This window comes from Pongo pygmaeus, chromosome 12 (assembly GCF_028885625.2).
Source record: "Pongo pygmaeus isolate AG05252 chromosome 12, NHGRI_mPonPyg2-v2.0_pri, whole genome shotgun sequence".
NCBI lineage: Eukaryota > Metazoa > Chordata > Mammalia > Primates > Hominidae > Pongo > Pongo pygmaeus.
The window spans coordinates 110,085,455-110,098,468 of record NC_072385.2 but is presented as its reverse complement, the minus strand read 5'-3'; the positions used below and the strand labels follow the sequence as shown (position 1 = coordinate 110,098,468).

Below are 13,014 nucleotides of genomic sequence, written 5' to 3'. Positions count from 1 at the left end.
CCTGAGGCGGGTGGATCACAATGTCAGGAGTTCATGACCAGCCTAGCCAATATGGTGAAACCCAGTCTCTATTAAAAATACAAAAAAAATAGCCAGGCATGGTGGCACATGCCTGTAATCCCAGCTACTTCGGAGGCTGAGGCAGGAAAACTGCTTGAACCCGGGAGGCAGAGGTTGCAGTGAGCCAAGATCCCGCCACTGCACTCTAGTCTGGGCGACAGAGTGAGACTCCATCTCAAAAAAAAAAAAAAAAAAAAAAAAAGCTTCAGACCAGAATTATTTTAAACTTGGGATATTTTTCAGATTTTGGAATATTTGCATTATATTTACCAGTGGAGCTTCCTGAATCCCCAAATCCAAAACTGAAAAAGCTTTGATGAGCATTTCCTTTGAGTGTCACGTGAAAATTCAAACAGTTTCAAATGTTGGAACATTTCAGATTTCAGATTTTTGGATTTGGGATGCTCAACCTGTAGCAGGTTGAGCATTATCATAATAGCTAAAAATAGAAGCAAAACAAATCTCCCATCAGATGGTAGATTGAAAAATAAATAGTAGTATACACACACACACATATACATTAAGGAATACTACTGAGGAGTGAAAAAGAATAAAATATTAGCATACATGACATCGAGGCCAGATACAGTAGCTCACACCTATAATCCCAGCACTTTGGGAGGCTGAGGCAGGCGGATCATTTGAGGTCAGGAGTTCAAGACCAGCCTGGCCAACATGGTGAAATCCCATCTCTACTAAAAATACAAAAATTAGCTGGGCATGGTGGTAGACGCTTATAGTCCCAGCTACTCAGTAGGCTGAGGCAAGAGAATCACTTGAGCCCAGGAGGCAGAGGTTGCAATGAGCAGAGATTAACCCACTGCACTTCAGCCTAGGTGACAAAGTGAGACTCCGTCTCAAAAAAAAAAAAAAAAAAAACACATGACATGGAGAAATTTCAAAGCATTATGCTACTGCCATGAGCAGTGGCTCAAGCATGTAATCCCAGCACTTTGGGAGGCGGAGGCAGGCAGATCACTTGAGGCCAGGAGTTCAAGACCAGCCTAGCCAATACGGCGAAACCCCATCTCTACTAAAAATATAAAAATTAGCCAGGCATGGCAGCACATGCCTGTAATCCCAGCTACTTGGGAGGCTGAGGCATAAGAATCACTTGAACCCAGGAGGTGGAGGTTGCAGTGAGCCGCGATTACGCCAGCCTGGGTGACAGGGTGAGACTCTGTCTCTAAAAAAAAAAACCAAAAAATTATGCTAAATTAGGATGAGAAAACTTTTTCTGTAAAAGGTCAGATAGGCTGGACACAGTGGCTCACGCCTGTAGTCTCAGCACTTTGGGAGGCTGATTGGGGAGGATGGTTTGAGGCCAGGAGTTGAAAACCAGCCTAGGCAAGAGAGCAAGACCTTGTCTCTAAAATAAATTAAAAAAAAAAAATTAAAAGCCCACATAGTAAATGTTTTAAACTTTGCAACGCATTCAGTCTATCACAGCTGCTCAATTCTACTCTTGTAGCACGTAAGAAACCACATGCAATGCTTAAGGAATGAACACGGTTGTATTCCAATATAACTTCATTTACAAAAACACACAGAGGCCTGGATTTGGCTCACAGGCTGTGGTGTGCTGACCCCTGTACTAAGAGAAAGAAGTAGTCCTCACAGACACAGATTGTTTTAAATTTCTTTGTAAGCCTCATAGCACTTACCTAAGGGCTAAGGCTAACTACCAAGTCAATGCGTAAAAAAGAAATCAAGATAATCAGATAAGGAAAAATTACCTGTGGATCTGATCTTGTCTGCTAGAGCGAACTGGAGCTAATCCATCTATTTCATCAAAAAATATTATAGAAGGTCTCATCAAATATGCCTAGTAAGAAGAAAACAAATAATATTTATTGTATTTGTTTTCATTTTTAAAATTTATTATATTTTCTTAATAGGTAATAAAAGCAAATGGTACAACATGCAGCATGTATGAAGGAGCATATAGCAAAGAGGAAATCTTACCACCCAGTTTCCAACAACCATGTCTCCTCCAGTAAGCAACTACTGTTTTCAGTTTGTTTATTCTTCCATACATACTTATACACAAACCAAAGTGTATTTTTTTTTTTTTTTGAGACAGATTCTCGCTCTGTCACCCAGGCTGAAGTGCAGTGGCACGATCTCGGCTCACTACAAGCTCCGTCTCCCGGATTCACGCCATTCTCCTGCCTCAGCCTCCTGAGTAGCTGGGACTGCAGGCGCACACCACCACGCCCGGCTAATTTTTGTTGTATTTTTTAGTAGAGACAGGGTTTCACCATGTTAGCCAGGATGGTCTCGATCTCCTGACCTCATGATCTGCCCGCCTCGACCTCCCAAAGTGCTGGGATTACAGGCGTGAGCCACCACACCCGGACACCAAAGTGTATTTTTTAAACATGCATGATAGTATACCATACACATTCTTTTTATTTATTTATTTTAGGTTTTATTTATTTATTTATTTATTTTTTGAGACAGAGTCTTGCTCTGTCGCCCAGGCTGGAGTACAGTGGTGCAATCTTGGTTCACTGCAACCTCCGCCTCCTAGGTTCAAGTGATTGTCCTGCCTCAGCCTCCCAAGTAGCTGGGATTACAGGCATGCACCACCATACCTGGCTAATTTTCGTATTTTTAGTAGAGATGGGGTTTCATCATGTTGGCCAGGCTGTTCTCACACTCCTCACCTCAGGTAACCACCCACCTCAGCCTCCCAAAGTGCTGGGATTACAGGCGTGAGCCACCGCACTCAGCCTACATATTCTTTTTATATAACAATGTATGTTGTTAAGTAATTTCCATATACTTAAGACCTGTCTCATTTTTTTTTTTTTTTTTTTCTTCAGACAGGGTCTTACTCTGTCACTCAGGCTTGAGTGCAGTGGCATGATCACAGCTCACTACAACCTCAAATGCAAACAATCCTCTTGCTTCAGCCTCCAGAGTACCTGGGACTACAGGCAGGGACCAACACACCCAGCTAATTTTTAAGTATTTGGAGAAATGGGTTCTCGCTATGTTGCCCAGGATGGTCTCAAACTCTTGGGCTCAAGTGACCCTTCCACCTCAGCCCTCCAATGTGCTGGGATTACAGGTCTGAGATACTGTGTCCAGCCTGCCTCATTCTTTTTCAACAGCTATATGATGTCCCACCGTATGGATGTGCCACAGTTAAACCTGTCCCCTTCTTATGGATACTTAGGCTGTTTTCAATATTTTTCTATTAGCAACAATATTGTAACAAATAACAGTAAATAAATAACTGTATTTATCATTTCATATGAGTACAAACATATTAATATAATAAATCCTAAAAGTAGAACCACTGGCTCAAAAGGCATGTGTCATTTCTAATCTAGTTAGATATTTGCAAATTGCCATCCACTGAAGTACCATTTTACCCTCTAACCAGCAATATTTAAGGATGCTCACCAGCAATGTATTATCAAACTTATTGACCTTTGCTAATTTTTTAGAATAAAGAATGTTATCTCATTTTATTTTCAATTCTTATTTATAAGTAAAGATGAATACATTACATATCCGTAAAAGTCATTTATATTGCTTTTCCTATGCTGCCCATTACTTCACAAGATCACTACTCTTTTGCTTAGTGAGTTCTAGAAGCTATTTATTTATTTATTTATTTTTAATTTTTGAGACAGGTCTCACTCTCTCACCCAGGCTGAAGTTCAGTGACGTAATCACAGCTCACCTCAGCCTCCACCCACCAGCTCAATCAATTCTCCCGCCTCAACCTCCTAAGTAGCTAGGACTACAGGTCCATGCCAACACACTTGGCTAATTTTTGTATTTTTATAGAGGCAGGGTTTCACCATGTTGCCCAGGCTTAGTTATTTATTTATTTTAAAGGTGAATGCTCTGTCTGTAAAAGGAAATGCAAATATTTTTCTGCAAAGAGTATCATTTATCTTTTGAGTTAGTATTGCTATGGTTTGAGTTTGTCCCCTCCAAAACTCATGTTGAAATTTAATTGCCGGTCGGGCTTGGTGGCTCATGCCTGTAATCCCAGCACTTTGGGAGGTCGGGAAAGGCGGATCTCTTGAGGTCAGAAGTTCGAGACCAGCCTGGTCAACATGGTGAAACCCCGTCTCTACTAAAAACACAAAAATTAGCCACGCGTGGTGGGGGGGCGCCTGTAATCCCAGCTACTCGGGAGGCTGAGGCATGAGAATCGCTTCAACCCAGGAGGCAGAAGTTGCAGTGAGCCGAGATTGTGCCACTGCACTCCAGCCTGGGTGACAGAGCAAGACTCAGTCTCAAAAAAAAAAAAAAAGAAATTTAATTGCCATTGTGACAGGTATTGGGAGGTGGGACCTTTAAAAAGTGTGTAGGTCTTGAGGCCTCCACCCTCATAAATGGACTAATGTGGCTGACATCTAAGAGTAGATTTATTATTGTGAGAGTGGGTTCGCCCCCATCTTGTACATTCTCTCTCTCTCTCTTTGCCCTTCTGCTACGTGACGCTGTCTTCTGTCATGTTATGACACAGCAAGAAGGCACTGACCAGATGCCTTGATTTCGGACTTCCTCATCTCCAGAACTATGAGTCAATAAATTTCTGTTCATTCTAAATTATGCAGTCTGTGATCTTCTGCTCTAATAGCACAAAACAAAAAATAGGTATTTTGTTGCCATGCAGAATCTTAAAAGTTCTTTTATGTGCTAGATCTTTCCTTACATAGTTAGACCTCCCTACTCTGAGATTATAAACAAAATTCTCCCATGTTTTCATCTGGTACATTTGCAGTGTCATTTTTCTCAATTAAGCATTAGATCTAGAAAGAATTTGACTTAAGATGAATGAATATTAGATAACAAATGAGAAGTTTTTATCATATAATTTACTCAAATTTATGTGGCTTATGTTTCAAAATTAAAGGAAACTCTCAGTTCACAGGAAGGTCAGTTTACTAAGGAAGAGATATGAATTTTCCATTTCTCCTGACTGATATGCACTAAACTTTAATGTTTCCTAATAATTTGAAATGAAAGACAATTCAGGCTGGGCATGGTAGCTCACGCCTGTAATCCCAGCACTTTGGGAAGCCAAGGCAGGTGGATCACCTGAGGTCAGGAGTTCCAGACTAGCCTGGCCAACACAGTGAAACCCTGTCTGTACTAAAAATACAAAAACTAGCTGGGCCTGATGGCAGGTGCCTATAATCCCAGCTACTTGGGAGGCTAAGGCAGGAGAATCACTTGAACCCAGGAGGTGGAGGTTGCAGTGAACCAAGATCACGCCATTGCACTCCAGCCCGGGCGACAAGAGCGAAACTCCGTCTCAAAAAAAAATAATAATAATTCAACCACAAGATAGGGGTTTTGGGGAAAAAAAGTTTAAAGAACTGGAATTATGGCCCAGTGCAGTGGCTCACACCTGTAATCCCAGTGCTTTGGGAGTGTTGATCATTATTTTCATATACATGAAACAAACAACCGCTGTTGTTTTTTTTTCCTTTTTTTTTTTTTTTTTTTTTATAACTACACACTCACAGAATTGCAAAAAGGAGGTAGGGCATATTATGTGCCAGTCACTGTGATAAATATTTTGTGTCTTCTCAGTGAAATCTCATAATAGTCTAGTAAGATAGGTATTCTTTCTACCACTGCACAAAAGAGGCTACTATAGATTAAATGTTTTGATTTACTTAATGTTATATTCAATGGTAAAGATAGATACAAACATTTTTCTGACACAGAAGGCCACTCTCTTAGCCAATACACTGTAGTGCCTTCATTTCATTTAGTGTACAGACCATATCCTTAACTTAGGAATGCAGAATCTTTCATTAAAAAAAAAAAAAAAAAATCAGGATTACCAGCAATTTTCTTAAAAAATAAAGCAAACATTTCAACTACTCCTACCCACCAAGAAAACTATGAAACAGAAATAAAATAAATTTAGACAAAAGGAGTAGCATGATTTATGCTATGGTTTTAAATAAAACCAAGAGGCATCCCTAGCCCCAGTATGAAATGGCTACAAAAGTATAACTTTAAAATTTTTAAATTAAATCATTGAATAATATGCCAGCATTGCCAAGCCAATTCTTCCTTCATCTATAAATGTTTATATTTTTATTGTTTAATTATTAATGAATTCTCTTGAAGCATTCAGACTGCATGTTTGACTCGCCATTAGACACTGGACACGTTCAAGGTAAAAATCTTACCTACTCCTTTTTCTAAATCCATTACCTAGCAGTTTTTGATACTATTAATAATTTTAAAATAGTATTGGGCCAGACACAGAGGCTCATGCCTATAATCCCAACACTTTGGGAGGCCAAGGCGGGAGGACAGCTGAAGGCCAGGACTTCAAGACCAGCCCTTGAGATCCTGTCTTTCCAAAAAGTTGAAAATTAGGCAAGTGTGGCAGTGCACACCTGTAGTTCTACCTAGAGAGGCCAAGGCCAGAAGATCACTTGAGCCCAGGAGTTTGAGGTTGCAGTGAACTATAATCACATCACTGCAATCCAGCCTGGGTGACAGAGCGTGACCCTTTCAAAAAAAAAAAAAAAAAAAATTGTGAAGTACTTTACCAATTACAAAGGACTTTCATACACACCATCTTAGTAATGGGTGCTCAAAGCTTGAAGTTATTTTTTATTTCATATGAATTTCCTCAGACATAATCAAATATATGCTGCATTGCCAAATATGAACAGCATCCTTCACTAACTCAAACAATCAAAAGTGAATTTATATTTGGACTGATTTTTAATTTTTTTTTTTTTTTTTTTGAGAGACAGAGTCTCACTCTATTGCCCAGACTGTAGTACAGTGGTGTCATAATCGCTCACTGCAGCCTTGAACTCCGGGGCTCATGCAATCCATCTGCCTTGGCCTCTTAAAATATTGGGATTACAGGCGTGAGCCACTGTGCCCAGCTGGAATAATTCTTAAAACGTATAGGAAATCATATCTTTAAAGTTTTTGTTACAAATAAATAGTAGACATAGTCCACATGATATTTATTCACCCTGCTCTGCCTTTTAAAAGCATTCACTCATGTCTGAATTCTTCTAGTACCGTATTTACAGCTCATGAAAATAACACACTGCTTTGTGAGATTTCTTTCACAGATACTTAAGTTTTTATGCCTGTTGTAGTTCCCCAATGGATTATAATCTAGCAATATATGTGTTATATCCTGTGTTGTCTAAAGCACCTAACATGGTATTATATACCTCGCAGCCACCTCAAATGTTTTATGAGCCATCATAAATATTCAAAAGTACTAGTGAAACTGCCATTAAATACCTCTAAGGCATACAATCACAGATTACTAATCCTGAATATAACATATTGGATGGAAAATATGCTTCCTCATAAACAGTTTGTATTTGCAGATTAAATGTATTAAATATTCTAAAGAAAATATTCTCAGCAGGCAGATTGCTCGAGCCCAGGAGTTCGAGACCAGCCTGGCCAACGTGGTGAAATCCCACCTCTACAAAAAATACAAAAATCAGCCGGGCGTGGTGATGCACACCTGTAGTTCAGGCTACTGGGGCAAGGACTGATGCAGGAGAATTGCTAGAGCCCTGGATGTCAAGACTGTAGTGAGACGAGATCACGCTACTGCACTCACTCCAGCCTGGGTAACAGAGAGAGGCTCTGTCTCAAAAAAACAAAGAAAGAACAGAACAGAACAGAACAGAAAAGACTCCTGAATTAGATGATTTCTCTTACCTGATCAAAAAGAAGCCTAAGTTGCCTTTCAGATTCACCAACCCACTTGCTCAAACAATCTGCTCCTTTTCGCATAAAAAAAGCCACTTTTTTGTCTCCTTGGCTGCATTCATTAGCTAATGCTCTGGCAACCAAGGTTTTACCTGTGCCAGGAGGGCCATAAAACAAACAGCCCCTAGAAGATAAAAAAATCAAGAAGTGTGAATTATAGTATCATCACTGCTGATAACCAATTTTAAAAAATGTCCCTCCCTTCCATATAATTTTGTATTGAAGTATAATTATTAGACATTGATAAAGCTTTTTCCACTATATAGACAAAAGTTTTACTTTGCTAAGTCCTTAAATCACCAAGGTTTGGCAGACAAGAAATAAAGTACAGAGTAATTTGGCAAGATATATAGAAATTTTAAATGTGTTTCCCAATGACCCAGAAATTTCACATCTTTAGAATAAATAATGTAGAAATACTCAAAAGGAATGATAAAGATAGATTTAAACGACTGTTCAGTAAGATTTTCCATATCCTTAAAAACATGAAAAATAAATTAGAACAAAATCTGAATAAAAAGTGCCTCCTTAAAGAAAACAGACATTTATCAGTTTAAATCTAACATCCTATATGTGTATCTTCAGAATATTTTTTTTTTTTTTTTTTGAGACGGAATCTCACTGTCACCCAGGCGCAATCTTGGCTCACTACAACCTCCGCTTCCTGGGTTCAAGTGATTCTCATGCCTCTCAGCCTCCTTAGTAGCTGGGATTACAGAGGCATAACACCACCCCTAGCTAATTTTTGTATTTTCAGTAGAGACGAGGTTTCACCATGTTGGCCAAGCTGGTCTCGAATTCCTGACCTCAGGTGATCCACCCACCTCGGCATCCCAAAGTACTGGGATTTACAGGCTTGAGCCACCGTGCCCAGCCAAAATATTCTATTCTGCCCCATCTTCTTTAACATAATTTCTCAGCCTTTTCCAATAGTTCCCCAGCTATCCACCTCACGATCAGGCACAATCTGTTCCTACAAATAAATTATCAAGCTCACTCTATTTCAAAAATACTCCATCATCAAGTCAAAGAAACACATCAATAAAACTGTACTTCCAAGAGTAAATAACATATAGCATCAAACTCGATGCACTGGGAGCCAAATTCAGAAAAACCCATCTGGGCAATCTGGTTGTGTATTTACGGCCCACAGAAAGAATCTTATCGAGTGCCTGACTTAAATCCTGAGATGTAAACTTCAAGAACATACTTAGTTCCATGGCCTCTGGACCCTAAACAATAACATTTCATTTCTAACTGTCATTGCTAGGACACATCAAATAAATATATATCAAATATTTATATTTATAGTAATTTACTCAATTAAATAACATTTGAGAAACTAACAGTAATAACAATAATAAACATCTATGACATTGCTTACCTTGGAGGCTGAATTTTAAACTTTTCAAAAATTTCTGGATATAGAAGTGGGAATACTACCATTTCCTTTAGTGCATGAATATGATGGCTCAATCCACCTATGCTATCAAACCGTACCTTGGAAAGAAGGGGAAAAATTTGATATAAAACAATTTTATATGTTTTATAGAATTTTTAAAATTTATAAAAGAGTCTTACGATTCAGAAATACATGGCTTTAGCAGAAGCTTTTAAACATAACTACAAATAAGTGTAGAAAAAAAAGGCCAACAATAAAATCCAAGTTTACATTTCAGTTCAGGCAAATTAAGCTACCATTATTTAATCTAGTAACTCAGAACCAGGATTAATCCCCAACCTAAAACTTTAATAGGTATCTATAGGAGATTTTTATATTATACTAACACATATAATTTTTATATTATACCAAGTTTTAATGGGCCTGGCACGGTGGCTCACACTTGTAATCCCAGCACTTTGGGAGCCCAAGGTGGGTGGATCACCTGAGCTCAGGAGTTCGAGACCAGCCTGACCAACATGGTGAAACACCATCTCTACTAAAAATACAAAAATTAGCTGGGCATGGTGGCGCACGCCTGTAATCCCAGCTACTTGGGAGGCTGAGGCAGAAGAATAGCTTGATCCTGGGAGGTGGAGGTTGCAGTGAGCCGAGATCGCACCATTGCACTACAGCCTGGGAAACAAGAGTGAAACTCCATCTCAAAAAAAAAAAAAAAGTTTAAATAGCTTTAAAAATATATAATTATTTTGTACATGTATTCTCAGAAGGGGGCAATATTGTCCTCACAGGGGCAAAAATTGGTTCAGGGGTAGGGCAAGAAAAAATCTTAGCTATTTACAATAGTTTGTAGACCTCCCAAGGTCAATGTTACCTGACAAAATCTTATTCTTTAATATTTAATTTCTCTAGTCAGAGAGAAATTTACTTTTTTTTTCTTTATGGGACAATGATGAAAAAATTATTTTAGAAACACTGATCTATCACAAGAAGCAGCAAAGATTGTTCTTCCCACCCATAATAGTTTAAATAGCTAGAAGGCTTTGTAACAAAAAAAGTGTACAGACAAAAAATGCTTTAAGAAAATTTTGCCCAAAGTGTTAACTGTGACTGCCCCTTCCCTGCTTCTTCATTCTGTTATGGTACTTGAAAATGTTTTACAATGAAAGTATTACTATGATAGAAAAAGTGAAAGTAAACTATTAACAGAAAAATAAAAACAAGTTAAATAACAGAAACATTTTAAGAGAAGCTAAACTTTCTTGTATTTGGTATCAAATTTTAAAGAAATAAGTGGCCTGGCACGGTGGCTCATGCCTGTAATCCTAGCATTTTCGGAGGCCGAGGCGGGCAGATCACCTGAGCTTGGGAGTTCAAGACCAGCTTGACCAACATGGAGAAATCCCGTCTCTACTAAAAAAAATACAAAATTAGCTGAGTGTGGTGGCGCATGCTTGTAACCCCAGCTACTCGGGAGTCTGAGGCAGGAGAATCGCTTGAACCCGGGAGGCAGAGGTTGCGGTAAACTGAGATCGCACCATTGTACTCCAGCCTGGGCAACAAGAGCGAAACTCCATCTCAAAAACAAAAAAAAAAAAAAAAAAGAATTTAGTCTACTTTGGCAGAGACATCTAAAGTTTACTAGATTCATCTGTAAATGGACAGATGAAAATAAATGAAAGGAAAATAAAAATGAAGAAAAAAATTTTTAAAAGACAAAAAAGAAATTAACTAGATTCAAAAGAGTAAAGTGCTGGTAAGCCAAATAAGCAAAGATCATTAGGTAAGGTCTTCTGAGAAGATGCACTATTAGAAATGGGATTCTGCTCATGTGCAATAGTCTAATATTTTCTTAGGGTCCCATTAATAAAGTAAGATAAGCATTTTCCTCTACGACTTCAGATTAGAGATAGTTAAAATTTCATCTTCAAATATATATGTGATTCTATTTGATAACTTATTTTAAATCTCTCTTTGGAAATCACTTAAATTACGTTGTACAGAGAGATTTTTGGGAACAAAGAAAAAATGTATCAAATAAATTCTTGGTTATGCAGTAAGCTTATTCCAAAATATCCCCCAAAATAAGATACTACTAACAATGAGAAAGAATCTACCATGTCCTCCGAGTCTTGTGTCTGTTTTTGTGCTACATATCTTTCCCAGGTGTGATCGATCATCCATTTTTCCAAAGTGACCTCACAGCTCTTTATATTGATGACCCGTATTTGAATTTCTAGTCCAGGTATTTCTCCTTAATGCCAAACCTAAATAACCAATTACCTACAAGGTGCTTCCACTTGTAGTATACCTCAGATACCTAAACATGTATTAGTTAAATACAACTAATTAAATCATCTTCCTGCCTCAAACATTTACTCCTCTTCTTATGTTCCCTACTCAGAGAATCAAGCCATTCTCCATCCAGACCATCCATTATCTACCTAGTCACCTAAGCTAGAAACCTGGGTAATATTCTCAAGTTGCACCTTTCCCTCATTCCCCAAAAGCAACTAATTCACCAAATTCTGTCATTTCTGAATTCAATCCTCAATTCTTTCAAACCCATTTACTTCTTCAAAGTTACCCTAGTTTCTACCATGACCACAACTCCAGATTACTAGACTACAGCAACATCCAGTCTCCCTAATGCCAGCCTTGCTTCCCCCAAATTCATTAACTATATCATAGCCAGAGTGATCTACCCAAAATACAAAATCATGAAACTAGGAAATTTCAACAATAGCCTGTTGTTCATCATGGTTTATGAAGCCTTGCCCCTCATAACTTTCTCAGCCTCATTTCCTACCTGTTACATATTCTAGTAACACTGAAATGAAAATACCTGACTAAGCACCACTTGTGGCTAGGGTTCTTAGGTTTCAAAACATATACATCGAAACATTAACACTGTCATATCCGAATTTTCTAGTTCTACTATGTGCTGCTTTAGAAACAAGAAAAAAACTTTAAAAAAAAAGAAAACTTCTAGAAAAATATTTACAAAACTTACTGATTTATCAATGTTCATTGGATCAACATCAGCCAAGCTTGCACCCACTTTCACTCGTTCTCGGAGAATACCGCTAGCTAAGTCCTCTGCTCTGAAGTTCATAGGCAAACATCTGAAATTTATAAAAGTGCAAGTAAAGTTGCATTAAAAGTTTCACATTTTTAATGTTAAAATAAGTTTACATTCTTTGATGTGTCTTCATCTTTCTCCTTTTTCTCATAACCCAGAAAATAATATCAAAGGATTTCGTACTTTTACTCTACTTTTCTTACCTTCTTGTCAATGGCCAAAAATTAAGTTACTCACTAGATAAAACAAACAAGATCGTTAATCTATTTGCCCAAAGAGCCCAATCTATTCCATTTTAGGAAAATATCTTAACATAGCTGATTATCCCATGTTATACAACTATAAAATAAAAATAAACCTATATGTACTACAATATATGGGATTAAAATAAAATTAAGCTATTGATTGATTGATTGATTGATTGATTGAGACAAGGTCTCACTCTGTTGCCCAGGATGGAATGCAGTGGTGCAATCACGGCTCACTACAGCCTCAACCTCCTGGGCTCAAGCGATCCTCCCACCTCAGCCTTCCAAATAGCTGGAACTACAGGCAGGCAACACTACACCTGGCTGATTTTTTATACAGACAAGGTCTTACTATGTTGCCTAGGCTGGTCTCAAATTCCTAGGTTCAGCCACCCAAAATGCTGGGATTATAGGCGTAAGCCAACAGCCCAACCTTTATTATAATATTTAAATCTATCATCAACTATTTC

At 38.2% G+C, this 13,014-nt stretch overlaps 1 protein-coding gene across 2 annotated transcripts in view; it reads right to left on the bottom strand.

The window, feature by feature from the left end:
* Nucleotides 1–13,014, bottom strand: part of ATAD2B (ATPase family AAA domain containing 2B) — a 174,967-nt gene that overhangs the window by 105,751 nt on the left and 56,202 nt on the right. For both annotated transcript variants that reach the window (XM_054476527.2, XM_054476528.2), the window contains exons 10-13: nt 12,228–12,339; nt 9,197–9,312; nt 7,762–7,936; nt 1,797–1,885 (exon numbers count right to left, since the gene is read on the bottom strand). In XM_054476527.2, coding sequence (XP_054332502.1) covers nt 1,797–1,885; nt 7,762–7,936; nt 9,197–9,312; nt 12,228–12,339 — 492 coding nt within the window. The remainder of the gene's footprint in view (nt 1–1,796; nt 1,886–7,761; nt 7,937–9,196; nt 9,313–12,227; nt 12,340–13,014) is intronic.